The following is a 20,840-nucleotide window of genomic DNA, read 5'->3' on the forward strand; positions in this document are numbered from 1 at the left end:
GATTGGTAGGCAAAATGTTGACGTTTATAGGACCCTGGAGTGAAGCCAGCATTAGCTGGATCACTGGATCAGTTTTACATGTAATTTGACAGCTGATTCATCAAAACACGAAAAAAAGCAGTTTTCATACGTGCATACAGTATCGGTGTTCAGCGGCAGTGTGCTTTTGTATTGTTTTCGGGTGATGTATTTATTGCACGAAACGTCGAGTGCTTTGCTTGATGAAACAATAAAAAATGCGTTGCATTATTTTAGAATGTACACGACGTTTATTCTTGCCGATTGCGAACGGCGGTGTTTCCTGCAGGCAGCTGACATCGCGCGATGATTTGAGGAATAACATTTCAACGTACGTGTAAATGAGATAGCATATCAGCGCCACTTTTAAACATTTACAAAGCTAAGCTAAGCTTTTTTTAAATAATTAAATTGATTCAAGCGCATAACTCTGTGCAACATATATTATGCTTCGCTCGTTGCGCTCACACTGCTGTGTGAACAAACCTTCAAAAACATAAATGAGACTACTACCATGGTAGTAGAGAAACAGTTGTCAATGAGCTTCGGCAGCGCTACTATATTCCATGCGTACGCGCGTTAGTCGATCAAGTAATGCGTGAGTGCATGTGGTGTAAGGTTCGCAAATCGAAACCTACTGTACCCAGAATGGCACCACTACCAGGACAGCGTTTAGCGGCAAGACTCGATCCGTTTTCGAACGTAGGAATTGACTATTTCGGCCCGATAGAAGTGAGTGTAGGGCGAAGGAAGGAAAAACGATGGGTTGCACTTTTCACGTTTAACCGTTCGTGCCGTGCATCTGGAGGTGGCGTACAGCTTAACAACGGAGTCGGGCAAAATGGCGATTAGAAGATTTGTAAAACGGCGTGGCAGCCCAAGAGAGATCTTTTCTGACAATGGCACGAATTTTGTCGGAGCCAATAGAGAGTTGTTGAAAGAAATCAATATTGCATGCGCCGACACATTCCCTGGAGCGAAAACTCGATGGTTATTTAACCCCCCTTCGGCGCCACACATGGGAGGCGCGTGGGAGAGGATGGTACGCTCAGTAAAGGAAGCGATGGATATCTTTATTGACGCGCAGAAGCTGACGGATGAGGTGTTGCATACAGCTTTGACTGAAGCTGAAAACTTAATTAACTCTCGACCAATCACTTATGTGTCGACTAATGTTAAGGAAGATAAAGAGGCATTGACACCGAATCACTTTTGCGTGGCCGTTCATCGGTAGAATGTTTGCCATCGAGGAACCCGGAAAGGTTACCTGAGACGCTGCGGAGTAGCTACAGTAAAGCTCAACAGCTAGCAGACGGTTTTTGGGAGCGTTGGCTGCATGAGTACCTGCTGACATTGAACAAACGATCAAAATGGTTTGTAGACCAGAGAAACGTGGCGATCGGGGATTTAGTATTTGTTGCTGATGGAGAGAAGCGTAATACTTGGGAGCGAGGAATAGTGACGAAGGTGCTAGCTGGTACTGATGGAAGAATTCGTTCTGCTTCCGTAAGGACTAGTAGAGGCGAGAAACTTCGGCCAGTGTCAAGGCTGGCAGTCTTGGAAGTGGAGATGGAGCATAGTAAACCAGTACTGCCGCCGAGTGAAGCAGTGACAGGGTTTACGGGCGAGGGTATGTTGAAGGTATACCCAGTTGCGAAGGGGGGGTCCATCCAAACTCCAGTTGCGAAGGGGCGCAAGATTAGCCACGAAACGGCACGATAGCCGGTGATAGAATAAAACAATAGGCAGTAGAATCGTTAGCGTGCAGTTGAGAAGTCAATAAGTGGAATTTCATCTGGAACGCATAGAGGCTGTTTGTTAGCGTCAAATTTGTGTCATCGTAAGTGGTCTTGTAAAATAGTTTTTTTGTCTTAAATAAAGCATGTTTAAATTCAATCCGTATAGCCTTTAGACAGGAAGGCCGGACTGTAGTTTGTAACGTGAGTCTGTTGTTGAGAAACTAAATGTAGGTAAATTAGTGTGAAATTTTTGTGGTTAAGTACCATTTATGTTAATAAATTTTAGTTCGAGTTATTGGGAAAACCTCTACTGTGTGGAATCATTTCCCGGAACCGAAGGGTCGAAGCAACAGTATGCGTTTTAGCCAGATAAAACATCAACACATTACGTCAAAAAATACAAACGCTCCTGAATAACCACTCGACTCCATTTATACCCCGAATACGCAACCTAACCAATCTACCTCAGTGTCGTTCAATCGAGGATTTCTTTTGTATTTAAAGTTCCTTCGGTGCAAAAATAACTGGAGATCAACGAACTGCAAACAATTGATTGGTATAATCAAGAGATGCTTTTGAAAAGTCGACGTGAATGCCATACAACTCTCTTGTTCCGGTATCATAAGACAGTTTCTTCGGGAGGCCGGTAACGGACCTATCACAAATCGTCAGTGTTTTTTTCGTTCATAATTAATATATCTTGATGATAAATAAATCAATTTTTCTTTTCCGGACAGCTGTAAAAAAAAATCCAAATTTTTTGTTGTCACACGTTACTATCTCATCTCAACTTGAATAGCTTCTTTACAAAACTGAGTCTTCAGTTGTATTTACCACAGCTTGAAACCCCAAACCGCGGTGAAGACAGCAGGTACTTGGGATTCTTATACCAAGGATTACTTTAGAAGTTTCCACGTGAAAACGCAAACGGATGGTGAATAAGTTTCTCAGATAAGTCAGTTTTGTACAGTATTTGATACTGCGTGTATCATTTTGCAAAAAGTAGGGCGCCGTAAAACGTCTTATTTCCTTGACAACAGAAAAAAAAACAAACAACAAACCGTCTAAATAAACAATATCAATTGAAATAATTACTGAGAAGGTAATTTTTCAACAATACTAGAAGAAAGTTAGATCTTAAATCATTTAAAAACTATTCCTAAAAAAAATTGTTTGGAAATCTTTTATTTTTTCGTTGTTAATTCGAAAAATCTTTTGTTGTTTTGTTGTTAAATGGTATTTAGCAGGGCTACCATCAACAAAAAAATGGCTCACCGCAATCACAAATGATAACTGCTATATACGTTGGCAACCCGGTCTACCTGAACAGCGTCAGTGGGTACTATTTGCCGCGCATAGGGGAACATTGCATGTTCCTAATACAGCAATTAAAGCTACAATGTAGCATGTCGGCACCACCGCTGATGATAGTTCAACCAGCGCAACAATTTTCCATTCGTGGGTACGTGTTCGTGTTCAAGTGTGTATAATTGAAGAACCCCCAAGAAAATTACCTACTAATTTTAACTGGCTCATGAAACAACCACATTACAAGAATTTGCTTTCAGACACTGGCTGCACCGAACGGGGAGCTTCTGGTTTGGTTGTGGTTCAGTCGGGAAATCCTACAGGGAATGTGCGTGAAATATGCTTTGTGTTTGAGCAGCCGTAAAAATTAAGAGAAGGAGACTCTACGGCATGATGCTTGATATATCGCTTCAAAAGCCAACTAGAAACCACAATGACAAATGGGAAAAGTTTTCTAATTTGAATTTAATTATGCGAGCTATGTTCTATAGCTCAACTTCCACTTCTTATTCAGTGTTTCCAAGTTTAGCCATAAGTAACAAAGGATATCAATTGACAGCTAATATTTTTCTTTAAATATTTATCATTTAATATGTTGCATATGGTATAATCTCGGCTGTAGTCAATTGTTACTTATGGCAAAACTCGTATTAAACTGCCATGAAGCGTAAAATAAAAACTGAAAAGTATTTTTAATTTGCCTCATAAATATCCAAAACTATACAATACTAATAATCGTTTCCACAAGCCGGTGGTGGGAAGATTTCATCGGCCAATTATGTAGCGAGGTGACTGCTATAATTAATTTATTATCCCGGAATGCTTAGGATAGCCTTTCCAAGCATGAATAATGGCCGGTAGCACAAATGAAACAATATCCCCGAAGAATGGTAACCCATTGAAATATTAAAGAGCACGAAGCTGGCCACCGGACCATATGTGGACGAGAACGAAGTCAAGACCCCTTTCTGTCGAAGCCACTATAGAAGCGACGGTGTGGCTCGTGTCGTCACACCTACTATTTATCCTCGTGAAATTATTGAATAAATGATAAGCTTATTACGTAGGTAGAATTTAATAAGGTGCTTTGTATCCACTCGAGTGACACCTGCTCAATTTCCCATGGGTACGTTAAATGGATCTTATTTGCGAGAGGAATATCTAATGAAGGTGTAAAGTAACCGGGGCTTCCATGTCGATTTATCCTGTGTTTTATGCTGTATGTTTTTTTTTTTTTTGTTTATAAATAACTCCAAGTTTAAAATATTCGTTTTTTTAACCTTTGTTAGAGATGACATCGAGTCTTTTATGAAATATGCCTCATGGGTGGACATATTCGTCTTACAGCCTTCATACCTAATCAAAAATTGGTGTGATCTCACATAACAATGATGTGATTTGACATCATTCAACTTTTGTGTGATGAAGGTAGATAAATGTCACCAAAAGACATTGGTTCCCAACCTTATCGGCTATGTTACCTCTTTTGTAAAGCTCCGCGGCCCTTAAAACGATTTTTTGGGAGTATTGACACTGATATAGAACATTCCTTTGATTTTGTCATTTGTTCTACTATTAAATACATAGCAGCTTATTCGCAAATTGTTTATTGTTGTTGTGAGGAATGTACCTGCATTTCAGATACGAGTTTTGTAATACGACAAACCCAGTCTCATATTATCGAGGACATCTAATTTATTTCTTGTCTTGGTCTTAAGTTGCAGAAAGGTTGGAAACGGTCGCAACTCCTTCAACGGCCGTGGACCAGCGATTGGAATCGTACCGGCAATATAAACTATAACATATTTTAAAGCCTGTAAATAATTACATCAGTTTGATGATTTTTGTTTATTTACATTAGCATTAGCAAATAAATAGCCGTCAAAGTTAGTTCTAAACACTTAATCGTGTTATCTGATTTTTGGTAAACGGATTGCAACGAAATGCGAAAAATCTTTTCCACATTCTCCCCGATCAACATTACAATAATGGACAACCCTTTCCACTAATTAATCACTGCCTATCGTCTTTTTCCCGCCAGGTGCGCACTCTATTCGTCAGTGGGCTGCCAATGGATGCGAAACCCAGAGAACTCTACCTTCTATTCAGAGCTTACGAGGGCTACGAAGGATCACTGCTGAAAGTTACCAGCAAAAACGGCAAGACAGCATCGGTAAGTAAGATACAGCGCGTTGTATGTCCATTTGCACGGTGTCCAAACGCCCTATTTGACTTCGAATCTAATAACGGAAAGGTGTGGAATTAGGGCAATGGGATTTAACGTGATGGGGAAATTCTATTGAATGTTTTTCATTCTTTTCAGCCGGTCGGCTTTGTCACGTTCAGCACACGCTCGGGCGCCGAGGCGGCAAAACAGGATCTGCAGGTAATTTAATTGCTAGCACCTTCGCCTTTCCATAGTTCGCAATAAGTCCCGAGGTTTATTAAAAATCCAGAGACTAGCTTCTCTTAGGTGTACTTCTTCGCGTTGATTTTTTTGTTTTCTTTTATACCCTACCGTACCTTGCAAAATTTTAATCAGTTCATAGAAAGTTCAGTTAAATCGCTCTTCATTGCTGAAAAAAAAACAAATTGTATGTTACCCAATCCTTTCATAGTTCCCTACCCCTTTTGACCAAAAAGAAACTGCAATATTTATGCTAACCGTTCCTCTTATTAAAATACAGACGTATTTTGTACCCGTATTACACTTAGTGGTAGCACTTCCATCAAGGCGAGTTTGGAACACTCTCAAGCGACTGACTCTTTCACCCAAAAACACTATTTTGCTCACATCCTCTTTTTGCTCACTTCTCACCCGGTAAACTTATTCTAAAGTACAAAAATCGTTCCACCGCGAATTGACCGTTCCAAATCTCACCAACTCGTTATTCTGTTGATTAACATTCATGTTGAATTCATTTAATTATCCCTTCTGTTGTAAATTAATTTTCTCCTTCCTTCCGTTACACTTACTAATTTGAATTTTGTTATTGTATTTTTCTTTGAGTTTCACTTACCAATCAATTGTTAACCAATACCATAGTTATTCATTTAGTTCAAACCAAACGCAAACTGGTTGGGACAACCATCTTAACCGTTTTTTGTTACGTGCCTAGAACTACATTATTTATCGTTATAATCCTCGCAATCAAATAAAAAATGTTTCACAAAAACAAAATTCAAATCATAGATAAAGCAACTGAAACTCCGGCAATTTTACCAACAAAATCAAGAGCAATGATAATAATCAATCCGAATAGAGGGAGATATAGCAATTCTGCACCACTTCCACACTCTTATATTTTCTACTACCTATACCTTGCTCAATTTTTATATTGAATCGGGTTAACCAATGACGAAGCGCAGTTTGAGCAATGTGCTCTGGGTTTTGTTTTGTTTTTGTATAGCGGCAGAAGTCGCCAGGTAAATATGATGACCTCAATGTGAACCGTTTGAAAATGCCGAAAAGGACAAACTTCTCTGCAATGGCAATAGTTACGATAAAAACAGAAGCTATTGATCTTGAATTTGTGATTGTAAATACGGAATACAATGAACATTTTTCATTAGAAATTCTTTTCCATTTTAATATAATTCTGATTGTTTTGAACATAGAAAGAAATATTTTAATGCGGTCACACACAATTGAATTTCTAAGGTAGAAATGTAACTGGCGTTGCAGAGAAGTTCCTTTACTAATTCCGTAATATATAAAATTTTAACTAACAATTAAAAACGGCATTCCGGTATAACTGATCCAAACCCCTCTTCACTCGAGAAATGGATTTTTTTTTGGAACTAACATTTTTGCTGAAACATTTTTTGTATCGACATTTTTTGGATACCTTTCGACAGTTGTTTCGTTTCGTGAGCCAATATGGGCCACGTAAAAGATAATCCTTGCCTTTGTTTCTTGCGACATCCCCGTAACTCCACTGTCTGACGATTGAATAACTTTGCTTTATCAAACCTCCAAATCGACCGCAAAATCAAACCGAATATAAATATTGCAGCAAGGTGTACGCTTCGATCCTGATATGCCCCAAACAATACGCTTGGAATTCGCCAAGAGTAACACTAAAGTGAGCAAACCAAAACCACAACCTAATACAGCGGCCACAGCTGCACATCCTGCATTGATGCACCCACTTACCGCTGGACGTAAGTACTTTTTATGTTATTCTCTATCTCTGTCACTTTTACACACACACTCAATCTCTCTCTCTCTCTATCTTTCTCTATCCATATCCTCTTAAGGGGGACCCTACTCTGGAAAGTCGAAAAATAATTAATTTTCGTATTTTTTTTTTCGGGTGCTTAGAGTAGAGTGATTTGTTCGGATATTGTGGCTATTGATTAAGGTATATTTGAAGATATATTTTGCACGTTCTGGATACAAATATAGTGAGGATTACGCTGTAAGCAGCGTTTCTCTCGAAACCATGTTTTTTCAACTGGTGGTAAATTTTTCTCAGCATCTACTGAACCGATTTTGCTGAATTTTTTTTTTAACATGTAAAAATGGATTATCTAACTTGTTACGTAGCCGTTTTTTGATATCTGAGTTTTTCAATGTTTTATGATTTTTTAAATAGTGATTTTTCATGAAAAAAAATTTTTTTTACTAAAATGGCCGCCATTTTGGCAATTTTTAGAATTTTCAAAAACGGCTACGTAACAAGAAAGATAATATGTTTCTAAATACTGAAAAAAAAAAATTCAACCCGATCGGTCTACTAGAAGCTGAGAAAAACTTACCACCAGTTAGGTACTGATTTAGAGAGAGCATCCACGTTCCCAGCTGCCAACAGTGTAATACTCACTATATTTACATTCACGACATGGAAATATACCTTAATCAATAGCCAAAATAGCCAAACACTTCACTTTACTCTAGACAGCCAAAAAAAAATGAAAATTCATGATTTTTCAACCTTCTAGAGTAGGGTCCCCCCTTAAACTCTTTTTAGCCACTTTTTCGCCCAAAATGCTTTCCACTTACAGATTTTCATGGGAAATAACTCTTTAATAGTGTATTTAATACAAACTCTGATCACGGAGCAGTTTATATTTCCTAAGTTAACACATTTTTAGTAACGCAAGTTGTTTCCCGAATCCTATATAGCAGCAATAGTGATGCAATCTGTACAATTTTTTCTCAATTGAAAAAAAAACGTCACAGTAGCTTAATCATATCCACACACACAGACACTGTTTAAAAACCCCATACGCTCCCCTGTAGATGACACCGGAGATTAGCTACACCAACAGCACGAATTGAGAACGCACAAGTACAAAATGCTGCACACCGCGTGGAATACTGCATAGTTTCATATTCAATAATCTGACAACAATCAAATGGAAATATCTGACAATTTCGTGCGTATGATTTAGCGCACACAGGCTTCTTTTTCACATAGGAATTCTCTTTGATGGCTGATAAAATTGAAACTAATTCGGAAAAACATTTTACTGCGAAATTATGTTTGAGTGTGACACAATCCAAACCCGTTCTGCAATACCTTCTACGTCATGTCGATGATATGTGCATTTTTTCGCTTACGTCAAATACCAAAATACAAATATGAGCAGTTTCCAGGATCAGAAGGAACAAATTGGGTAAAACCAATTTAGCGATTCACATCAATAGTCATCGTTGTCGACAATAATATCAGCACTGTGCCAATAACTCTCTTATTTATGATTTGCTGCAAAAAAAACGATAATCCTACAAGTTGTATTCGAGCTTTAATTAGAAATGAAATTCAACATGTGAATATAGAAACTTACCACCAACTGCACATCATTGTCCATTGTCCAAAAATGCTCGAAACGCCTTAAATGACAGTTTGCCCATGTACGGTACATGGACGAACTGACATTTGAGACATTTCGAGAAGCTTTTAATTCTTCATTTAAAAATCGAAGGACAACAATAAACTTTTTCTGAAAAACACTTTTGCTCAGAAAATTACACTCTTCCAGCTGATACATAAAAATCAGGAAACCGTTAAAAACTTTAGGACCCAATTGAGTTAAAATTTTGCATGGGGACTCTTTTCAAGAAGAGTCAAATTTTTGCCATACATAATATAGACATCAACAGTCGGCTGCAAAGTCGGTGCCTAGCGAAAATTAAAAAAATATCCGTTAACTGGGGTAACTTTGATCAGCGGAGTGACTTTGATCACTATAGGTACCACTGTTTTGAATCTTCTACTATATAAAAATGGAATTCCGTAACGCTTGATCTTATTGATATTATTCCCTCAGTCTCTGTGGTGTACAGTATTCATCATCATTTTGAATCGTTCTAAATCGAAAATAATAAGCGGTGACATGTAGGTTTTTTAACATGAAAATGTTCGCTGATGTTCAGAAAAGACATTAGTTATAAAAAAAATAGTTATCTAATTACAAAAACTTGAGATATTATTCACAAAACTACGTAAAACATGCAAAATTATGACTTTCTGTGCTAAATTTGCCTCTAAATCAAAATTCAAAGCGATGACATATGATTCTTTTTTCACTAAGATATTTGTTAATGTTCAGGGAAGACATTCGAGGAAAAATAATTAGTATCTGATTACTAAAACTTGAGATATTATTCACAAAACTACGTAAAACATGCAAAATTATGACTTTTTATACTTAATTCGTCTCCAAATCAAAATTCAAAGCGATGACATGTGATTCTTTTTTCATTAAAATGTTCGTTGATGTTTAAGAAAGATATTTGAGAAAAAATAATAGGTATCTAATTACTAAAACTTGAGATATTATTCACGAAACTACGTAAAACACGCAAAATTATGGCTTTTTGTGCCAAATTTGCCTCTAAATCAAAATTCAAAGCGTTGACATATGATTTTTTACACTAAAATGTTTGTTAATGTTCAGGAAAGACATGTGCGGAAAAATAATTAGTATCTGATTACTAAAACTTGAGATTTTATTCACAAAACTACATAAAACAAGCAAAAATATGCTGAATTTGCCTCTAAATCAAAATTTAAAGCGATGACATGTGTTTTTTTCTACATTGAAATGTTTGTAAACGTTTAGGAAAGACATTTGAAGGAAAGTAACAAGTATCTGTTTACTAAAACTTGAGATTTTATTCACAAAACTACGTAAAACTTGCAAAATTATGACTTTTTATGCTGAATTTGCCTCTAAAACAAAATTTAAAGCCATGACATGTGATTCTTTTTTCATTAAAACGTTTGTTAATGTTCAGGAAAGACATTTGAGGAAAAATAAATAGTATATTATTACTAAAACTCGAGATATTTTTCACAAAACTACGTGAAACATGCAACTTTATGAATTTTTATGCTCAATTTGCCTCTAAATCAAAATTTAAAGCGATGACATGTGATTTTTTTTACATTAAAATGTTTGTAAACGTTTAGGAAAGATATTTGAAGGAAAGTAACAAGTATCTGTTTACTAAAACTTGAGATTTTATTCACAAAACTACGTAAAACTTGCAAAATTATGACTTTTTATGCTGAATTTGCCTCTAAAACAAAATTTAAAGCCATGACATGTGATTCTTTTTCCATTAAAACGTTTGTTAATGTTCAGGAAAGACATTTGAGGAAAAATAAATAGTATATGATTACTAAAACTTGAGATATTATTCACAAAACTACGTGAAACATGCAACTTTATGACTTTTTATGCTGAATTTGCCTCTAAATCAAAATTTAAAGCGATGACATGTGATTTTTTTTACATTAAAATGTTTGTTAACGTTCAGGAAAGACATTTGAAGAAAAGTAACAAGTATCTGTTCACTAAAACTTGAGATTTTATTCACAAAACTACGTAAAACAAGAAAAATTATGACTTTTTATGCTGAATTCGCCTCTAAATCTAATTTCAAAGCGATGACATGTGATTCTTTTTTCATTAAAATGTTTGTCAACGTTCAGGAAAGATATGTAAGGAAAAATAATTAGTATCTGATTACTAAAACTTGAGATATTATTCACGAAACTGCGTGAAACATGCAAAATTATGACTTTTTATGCTGGATTTGCCTCTAAATCAAAATTCAAAGCGATGACATGTGATTATTTTTTCATTAAAATGTTTGTTTATGTTAAAATATAAAATGTATGTTTGAAGATGATTTTCTGTATACAGCACAACAATATTGCAGCCTTCTAATAGCGCTCTCGATCAACCAGATTAGATGAGAAAATTCGTTATCGATATTGTTTTAGCACATTTTGCATGTTGTAGGATAAGAACAACGATACACCGTGCCCCAGAGCTGAGTCGAGAAAAATTGCAGTTCGAAAAAATTCTCGACCTGATCGGGGATCGAACCCGATATCACAACCGTGTGGGAGCCAATCGACATCGCTAACCACAGAGCCACGAGGACCACATACAGCATACAGAATACAGAAAATCACCGAAAAATACTTTATTTTAATTTATACGTTTTTATACGATTACATGCGAAACTTTGACTTTTTATGCGCAATTCGCCTCTGAATCAAAATTCAATGATTTGTTTTTTTTTGCAATAAAATGTTCGTTGTTCTTTCGTCTACAATTTTTTTTGCAGAATAACCCATGTCTCGAGCATGAACATTTTACATTTCTGATGTTTTCGTAGTTTTGTGAATAGTTACATTTTACGGCATTCGATTTACTTTTGTACTTTTGAATTTGAATTTGATTTTTATTAGAGAGCTTTTAACCAGAAGGTCATTCAGCTCTTAATCTTACTGTTTTACTTTTTTTGCGTTAATCCAAACTAAAACTCACATTTAGCTGCAGGAATGGTTACGATTCATTTGTTTCAATATCGACTAAGAGGCAGCTTAAGCATTAAAAATCTTTTATTTTCTTATTTTCTACAAAGTTTTGTGGATTAAAAAATGGCGACTTCCGGTTTCAGGAAAATAACCTAAAGTGATATATGGCCAACAATTTCAATACTTCCGAAAGTGGACCTCCATACGTCATTTTATAGCGATGACACAATTTTTTTTCATTAAAATGTTTGTTAACGTTGAGAAGACCATTTGAAGAAAAATAACAAGTATCTGATTACTAAATTTGATATATTATTCACAAAACTACATGAAACATGCAAATTTATGACTTCTAAAGTGATATTTGGCCAACAATTTCAATACTTTCGAAAGTGGAACTCCATACGTCATTTTGAAATCCAAAATGGTGAATTCCAGTTTCTGTAAATCAGCCCAAAATCACAAAAAAAAACAAACCAATATGGGTATTTCCGTTCTGCGCGTTCTCAGAATATTGAAGTAGGGTATCGAACGTCTTCGTCAGTGGTTTTCTTCGGTAGTTTTACTGGCGCAATCTTATGCAAAGAAGGTCCGAAGAAAACCACTGACGAAGACGTTCGACACCCTACTTAAAGTGATGATGGAAGTATAAGATGTAAATTATATTTCTGAAGTGAGTTGAGCTAATGCAGCAATGAAATATAAAAAAAAATCTGTCTTTGAAGCCTTTGATCCCGAGCATCGCCGGGAACGTTCAACTAGTATGTGATAAAAAGCGCTCACAGAGCTTGAGATTAACCGTAATCGTGATTGTGTTTAGAAATATCTACTTCTCATGCCTTTCTTGCTAACTAGAGAGTTCTAAAAAAAACATGGGGTGACATTGCGCATTTCGTTTCGAGCAACTCGAACAAAACTAAATGATCGCTGGGGGGCGTTATGTTTTGATTTCGCTCCCAGATCAGTTCTTAAGATAACAAACATTAATACAACGATTTTCATTATTATTTTACAATCTTTTTCCTCAACGACAATTTTGATTCCTAATAATCTCAACAGCATATTACAGGTTTTCTTCTTAACGACAACCCAAGACGTCACGTAACATACAACTTTGGACTATTGAATAAGCCATATTCCCCGTGGACTAGTTTTTGGTGATTTTACGCTCCCTTCCTTCTACGTCCACAATTGGTCATACATATTTGAATGACTACCAAATTTCTTCTCAGATTTATTAAAACAATGAGGTTATCAAAGTCACCCCTGAATAATAAATAGTTGGTGGAAGAATTTAGTTTGTATTTGTTTTGTATTTAGTATATTCTTAAAATATTCAAGATATAGCTTGAGCTTGACCGACCGCACATTTCGTAGTTTTTTTTTTTTGTTTTCATAAGGTTTGGACTACTGCGACCATTATTTCGATCGTTTGTGGAACACCTTTTCTTTAGTGTAGGTACTCGTGGCAGACATATCACTATTGATGGAAGTGATTTCGTGATTTCGCTCCCTTTCTCCCAATTTTCCACTGAATTTCATATGAAATGTAACCTAGGATTTGCAGACCAGACCTCGAAAGGCTCCAAAGTTTTTTTTTTCTAAAGGCTCTTATTCTGTGCTGTATTAGTGCACTGCAGTGGCAAAGCAAATGTTCTGCGGTTTCACATTCCAACCCGCAGAGATAACAAATTTTGTCATCTGACTGTCCAATTTGTTTTGGGTGATGCTTACTTGGATAGTGTCCTGTAGACAGTCCAGTTATTATCTTTAGGTCCTTTTTATTTAAACTAAGCAATTGCTGGCTTTTCTTCACGCTTGGGTTTATAATGCGTTTCGGCTGGCGTAGCCCTACTGAGCATATCCAGTTCTCTTGTATCATCCGATGTTCCCAGGTTTTCAATTCTGATTTCAAGGCACTTGATGCACCCCACAGAACGGTCCAGGGCCAGTAAAGTCGGTACCTGACCCCTGTCTAACTAACAAATTGGCTTTTTCATCGCCTTCCACTCCGCAGTAACCAGGAACACGGTATAACCATACTTAGTTTCTTCCTGCCCGTTGTTCTAATAAAAGGGATTCACTCGCATACTAGCTTAGAGGTACATATGAAGGCTTTTAATGCGTTGAGTGCTGCTTGGCTATCAGATAAAATGCATATGTTAGCATGCCTGTATTTTCTAGCCAAACGGACTTGTGCACATTCATGAATTACAAATATTTCAACCTGGAACATTGTAGTTCTTACCCCTTGATCATTTACACCTGCTCCGGTTAAATCATTCATTTTTTAGCCATCTGTGTAAAAGAGGGCAGAGCTTTGTCGTATACTCGGGCCACCTTGTTCCTAGACTTCCCATTCGGTCTTTATGATTTTGAAAGGTATTTTGAAGTTTGCTTTCGTATTCACCAAATCTTCGATATTTGGTATATGTTTGCTCAGCTGAAAATCTTTGAGGATTGCCAGCTGGCCTCTCTGATCTCCATCAGGTACTTCTTTATGGCGTGTTAGTTTCAATGCACTTTTTTCCGCTTCTACCTATACTATCTGAAGGAGTGGTAATAGATGCAGAATTACATCTAAGGCTTCCAGAGGAGCACTATGCATTACTCCTGTGTGCATTACAAATTAGCCTTTGCAACTTGCCAAGCATGTCCTGCGTTGACCGTCCTTTTGTATTAGGCCACCACATTAGCGAGGCATACGTTATTGTTGGTCTTATCATTGCCTGGTACAAACAATAAATCATACTTGGCCTTACATCCCATTTTCTGACAATAGTTTTGCTGCACGCCCAGAGGGCACTCGTAGCTTTATCGATGACATATTCATATTTTGCCGAGTGAAGGGAATAATTGATGTTTCAGAGGGGTTAATGGTAAGCCCCTCTTGTCTACACTATTTTGAAGTATAGTTTTGAACTGACAGCATTCTTTCCGATAACGTACTGTCAAATTTTCCCTTCACAAGAATCACAACATTATCGGCGAATCCCACCACTCCTAGCTCAGTTAGGATTCTAAGTAGCTGGTCTACAACCAATGACCACAGGCGATCGAACTCCACCTTGCGGGCGGATGCAAGGATAGTTGGGTTTCTTGTGAGGGTAGTATCACCCAATACTGACATTTCGTAGTTACTCCTCCGTGATGGATCTGAGCTAGTGAAGTTGCACACAGAACCACCGTAAATATGGTGAATGTGCGAATAATTTTGTCATGAGTCGAGAACCACTCATCTAAAAACAAAATACAAAATCACCACAAGCCATCCACATCCATACATATCCAAAGTGCAAACAGATGACAGTGCAAAAGCACTGTCGCTATCATTCAATTATTTCACTACATACCCGCCGCGCAGGCATCGCCCGTTAGCGCAAGGGATTAAAATTACAATTATTGAGTAGGGCCAGTGCCATCCAAATTCTTTACCTGTAAATTATTGAACACGGCTCTCCAGCCTTCTCTTTCGCTCTAACAGTAAGATAGGTTAAGCTAACATTGTACAAATAGTATATAAGGCAAAATTATTGAATGAACGAGACACTTATTTACGTACTTTAGAGTTGTACACTTCAGTGCGTTGCTAGGTCCGTCCTGGTGGATACCTTGGAGGTCTTTACTTCCCTGGTCCATCATAGTTAGGAAACCAGGAACCCGAAAAGGTTCGTCTCGAAAAGAATATGTCCTCACAATTTACCATCTTCGATGTACAACAATTCAGTAGCTTCTGCTTTGTATAGATCGATAACGGTACCGGCTACGTCCTTACGTTCGGATTGAGGAAGAACGGAGAAGGTGTTACAATCGTTGTTCCCAGATTTCGAGTTTACCTCTGCATCTCTAACTACTTTTAGGGAAAGGAAGGTTCTTCTTTGTCACCGTGGTAAGTGGTGAAGTTTTCATACTTTTACTCTTCCGCTGACTCAACTGCTCTCCTCGACCGAGCCTCGTTAGTTACTCTGTAATTCGGTAATTGAAATTGTATTCATGTGTCTGATATTTCTATTTTTCTGAATTATGCGCGTAGGAAGGGTCAAAGTGGGGGGATCCCAAGTAACACCGTTAGTATTTAATAAGTATAAGTAATTGATTCATAACTTATTAACAACTCAAAAAGCGCAAGGGGCGGGGCCAATATGAAACAATTAAAACGGTTTTTTAGTCGCCATCTTGGATTTCAGGTGTCTGGATTTAATTCCGTAACTTGACACTCATGTTCCGAATCCGAAAAAATCCGTAAATATCCATTTTTAACTGTGCGAAACCAAAGCAAAGCAAAGCCTTGGTGCTACATCCCGATTCGGAACTTGATTTTATGTTTATTAAACACAGACTTCGCAGCCAAATGTTGAATGTACAGGATAAAATGTTTGAAAATTTAGAATCATTCCTTATAGAATCTGTGTTCAATTTTCGTCCTCTGAGCATAGGGATTCCAGAAATTCTTCTTTTAGGTGATATTTAGATTTTTTAGGCTGTATCCCATAATCTAAATGTCGCCATCTTGGAATTTTTGGGTCGGATGGTTTTTGGCAATTTCTTGCTGTTTATCAGAAACCGGAAGTCTTCATCTGGGGTTAATTTCCGGCCACTGGACGTCATTCTGGTTTCGGTAATACCCTTGATGTTTTCCAGAAACCGAAAGTCGCCATCTCCTTAATTTTAAAACTGCGTCTTGGATTATTTCTCTGCCTCTAGATACTATTCCGGTTCCAGAAATATCCATATTGTATGGTATTTCACATTTTAAGCAATTTCCCAAACACCAGCAGTGGCTTTCTTGATACTGAAAATGTTTCTTGGTATATTAAGTAGTATTTGGCCATTCTAAGCTGTACTCCAGCAACCAAAGTGTTTCTTGATATATTGAGTAGCCATTTTAGGCTGTACTCCAAAAACTGAAAGTCGCCATCTTGGGTTTAGAATGGCGTCTGGGTTCTAGCCTCTGGATTTGATAATACACATTGGATTTGATAATACACATTGGATGGTATGCACCTCAGAAACAAAGAAAACAATACCAATACAGTTAACTGTGATGCGGCTTTTCGCATTTATATGTAACTTGTAATTAATATGAAAGTAACCTTGCCCATGTCGATATTACACATTTGAAATATGCTATAGATAAATGTATAATTTTCTGCAAGTTTTTGAATAATAATCCGAACAGCTTATTAAACTTGCATACCAATCATCTCGAAACGAAATGCAAAGTTCCTTGACAGAATCGAAGGTTTGGAAATTCTTGAAATTCTACAAAGTTTAACTACTCCGCAGTTTTCCCGGTCTACCATGTCCTAGAAAAAGTACAATTTTTTTACAAAACTTTCTCAAAAACAATATTTTTCAGCCTGTGCGGTGTTTATTTTTTTCTCGCTCAGATGATTTCATTCAGATTTTTCATCAAATTTACTTGAAAGTGAATGATGACATTTCATACACAATAAAAAATATAATTAAAAAATATTTTCTTTTTCTAAATTGCCGTAAAACGGGGTAACATTGATCATTTTTTCATTTATTCGTTCGTGAGTATTTATATATTTTACAACTGAAATTACAGGTTTCATATTTTTAGAACCAGTACTGGTATCCTTAGAACTTGAGAAGTTAGTTTTTAAAGCCCTTCGAAAATCTTGAACATTAAAATCATTCTTTTCGTCGTTGTTTCAATTTTCCTTGTTTGGGGTAACTTTGATTAGTTTCAATTTCGAATAGTTTTGGAACCTTTTTGAACTAAAAATGTTAGATAATGCAAAACTTAATCTGTATTCCACCCGGGAATGAATATAATCCGAGGCATTCCTTCAGTACCTTCGAGTCTCAACAAGTTTATTTAATTTATCAAAGCGATAAGCCTCATAAAACCTTATATTGGTTTTTGTGATAGTCAGCACAAGTTTCTAAACTCAATTTTTTTTCAAGCACAAGTTCAAGTTTCGCTTTCTAAACTCAAAAACTTGAAACTCAACAGCTGAATCAAACTTGAATACCCGATTCAGTTCCTCGACGGCAGAACTTAAACTCTTTTTTTTTTAGAATTTTGACATTGTTGTCACAGAGACAAACTGGTTAAAAACCATGCTAGATGCTATCCCTCTCCCGCTCACAAGGTTTATCATTGAAATTTATAGCTTCACGAGAAAATTCAAACTGAACACTTTGTAGACTAACTAAAATTACTGTCAACTGTAGTATTTTGAAGAAAATGCCCAGTGATGCTCTGAGGCAGCATAAAAAGTTTATGGAACAATCGTAAGCACAACAAAACTATTTTATGTCAAGATATGATGATTATAATTCTTGGTGCTTTAGAGTCACCATGAGCGGGAAAGGGCTAAATTTCTTTATAAACTTTCAAAACTAAATCAATTATGTAGTCATAAATTTCAGTTAAGGTTCTTTGGCAGATGAAAACGGTTTTGAAAGAAATACTCAAACATAACATCTTCGCATGAATATCTAAATTAATTATACGTTGCAGTTGGTGTTGATAACATTAATGGAAAACAAACATGACGCAAGAGAAACTACGCGGAAGCTTCAGAAAAATGAAGTCATTTCCTGTGTTAACAATGTGGAATAACAACTAAAATTTCTTTTAACAGAACTACTCTTACTTCGAGCTCTTATAAATGTTTTCCTCTCCTGATCCATCATCCCAACAATCTTCACAGCCCGATTTATCACACAAATGAAAATAAACAAGTCCTAACTTAAACTTTTGTCAGACTTAGGTACTCCATTTTTTCCTGGGGGCCACGAATTATGGCATCATCCGTTAGCGTTCTCGGCGGCAGCCGCTGAACTGCCGAGCGCTGCCGCGCTGCAGCATGCAACCCTCGTCCATCCGGCACTGCATCCTCAGGTCCCGGTGCGGTCCTACCTCTGACTAAATACGGACAAAGTCCTCGAGCAGCAGTCAATGCACCAAGTGAGTATCCGCCCCCGGAGTTTTCATGCAATTTGTTTAACCCTCATCTACCATCCCCGTCCGTCACCTTTATCCGAGTTTAATTCCATTCGTGTAAAATAGATCACCTTTCACGTTCGTTTTATCCTTATTGTGTGCTGAACTCACCACTCACAGCGATTCGAATGAAAACTTTGACACAATGCCAAAAATGAACTAAATCTGCAAGAAAACATGTTTGTGTGTCTGTACTCAAAAAGCGAGCATGCCTCTGGCTACGAAATAATGAAGCCATACATACGAGATACGAGTGGGAGTGGGTATTGTTATGTACATAGTTAGCAGCTTTTATTTCTTGATCTTAAACTGTGAAGCACCACAAAGACAGGTCCTGCTAAAATCAACTGCTCTATTGTTCATCTGTATCATCGTTCCCAACGTGCTTACACTTACACGCTTTCTTGCACACTCGAGAAACAGCACAAACATCCACATGTTCACATACACACACATATGCATAATCTTGCCCCGGTTTTTAAACAACAATCCTTCTACTGTCTCATTTGCAAGCGGGCCTTCAAGTGCCTCAAACGAGACCCCTTTTCTCGTGCCCTGCCAACATTGCATATTCTCGCAACACTACAATAACAAACGATGAGAATCCAAACCAGCTCTGGTTCTTTCTCACGTCACGTAGGAAGGTGTATGACAGGTCGTTACTTTACCTACACCTCCTGGCAATATGTGCTTCTCCCATCGCCATCATCGCGTCGCCCACGTACTGTTACCAAAGTGTAATGCACGGCATCAAATAATACTCCAGCGACGAAATGTACTCACATTCGCATAGTTTTGGCAGAGAGCACTGCAGATGTAAAACTTTATATGTATACCTTAATTAGCCCTCATCACTACGAGAACTAGCTAGTTCGCACCGCACCACCGACAGGGGTGTTGTTGACGATAGTAATACTAATAATGGACTGCTGAGACTCCCGGTACCACAACACGTGAAGCCACTGGAAATCCCGGCTTCCTACTGGCAGGAGACGACCTTTGGTTTTTCCTAGCCGAGGAAGTGAAGATTTCGTTTTTAATTACAGCGCTGAAACCCGCTCGCAATCTGGCAATGATTTTGGCTCGACCCAGTCTAAGCTAGCAGATTGTGTCGCTTGAAGCCATGTTTTTTCAGACAGATCATCTGTCATTCAGATGCCTTAACGTTTGTGGGTTAATGAGGAAAAACTGATTGCAACTCAAACTAGAAATAATTGGCGCAAAATGTATTTGTCTCTTTGGGAAGATATCATTGATGATGATTGCTGCTTTGCAAGACATCTATTTTAATCAAAAGTGTTATAAAACGTATGACATTAGATATGAACAGGTAAATGTGCTTCACGCTTCACCCTCTGGCACTTCAATCTATCACCAGTTTAATTCAGCAACGTTTTTAATTAAAAGTTAATTATTATGCAAATTTCAATCTTCCCACTCTGCAGCTCACAACAGGAAAATCTTAACTGAGTGCCATTTCGGTCCGCTTATCGATAGCCGGAAAGAAACTATATGCTGTGCTTACGGTAAAACTATCACTCGTTGTTAGTGGCAGGCAAAAGCTTAAACGGCAAGCAGGAGCCGGGTGCAAAATTGCCTTGTCCACCAGAACCGGTGACGAACGGTACAGATAATAGCTTTTTTCCATTATTTTGACATCCTCATTTTATTGAACTTACCCGCATCGAACGCCGGGACGAATCATAAAATCTGTCGCCATTATGATGTGGATAAAAGATAAACTTGTTTTTAGCTTTTTGAATGGCTTATCATCAATCTCGGAGTTTTTTAATGCCTGGGACGGGACGGCAGCCTTGCTTGAGGTTGCCTTAGTCCTGGAAAAGATGTTGACACCGTGGCACTCTTCATTATCCACCCCATCCAAGTGGATCGTGAGTTCCAATAAACGCGGAGTTACGGTAAGGATCGCAATAAACTTGTCATCTTAAAGATGCCTGGAAGATAATAAATGAAATGAGACAGAAATAATTTAAAGTGTTTACGGTTTTGGAA

At 37.4% G+C, this 20,840-nt stretch overlaps 1 protein-coding gene across 10 annotated transcripts in view; it reads left to right on the forward strand.

Annotated features, from left to right (window-relative positions):
• Positions 1-20,840, forward strand: part of LOC129726848 (protein couch potato) — a 460,447-nt gene that overhangs the window by 424,458 nt on the left and 15,149 nt on the right. For 7 of the 10 annotated variants that reach the window (XM_055684000.1, XM_055683997.1, XM_055683996.1 and 4 more), the window contains 4 exons: positions 5,107-5,238; positions 5,389-5,451; positions 7,082-7,229; positions 18,589-18,791. In XM_055684000.1, the coding sequence (XP_055539975.1) occupies positions 5,107-5,238; positions 5,389-5,451; positions 7,082-7,229; positions 18,589-18,749 (504 nt within the window). In that variant the 3' untranslated portion in view covers positions 18,750-18,791. Of the gene's footprint in view, positions 1-5,106; positions 5,239-5,388; positions 5,452-7,081; positions 7,230-18,588; positions 18,792-20,840 lie in introns of those variants that run through there. The other 3 variants (XM_055684006.1, XM_055684005.1, XM_055684003.1) reach the window with 2 other exon arrangements.

This window comes from Wyeomyia smithii, chromosome 3 (assembly GCF_029784165.1).
Source record: "Wyeomyia smithii strain HCP4-BCI-WySm-NY-G18 chromosome 3, ASM2978416v1, whole genome shotgun sequence".
Taxonomy (NCBI): Eukaryota; Metazoa; Arthropoda; class Insecta; order Diptera; family Culicidae; genus Wyeomyia; species Wyeomyia smithii.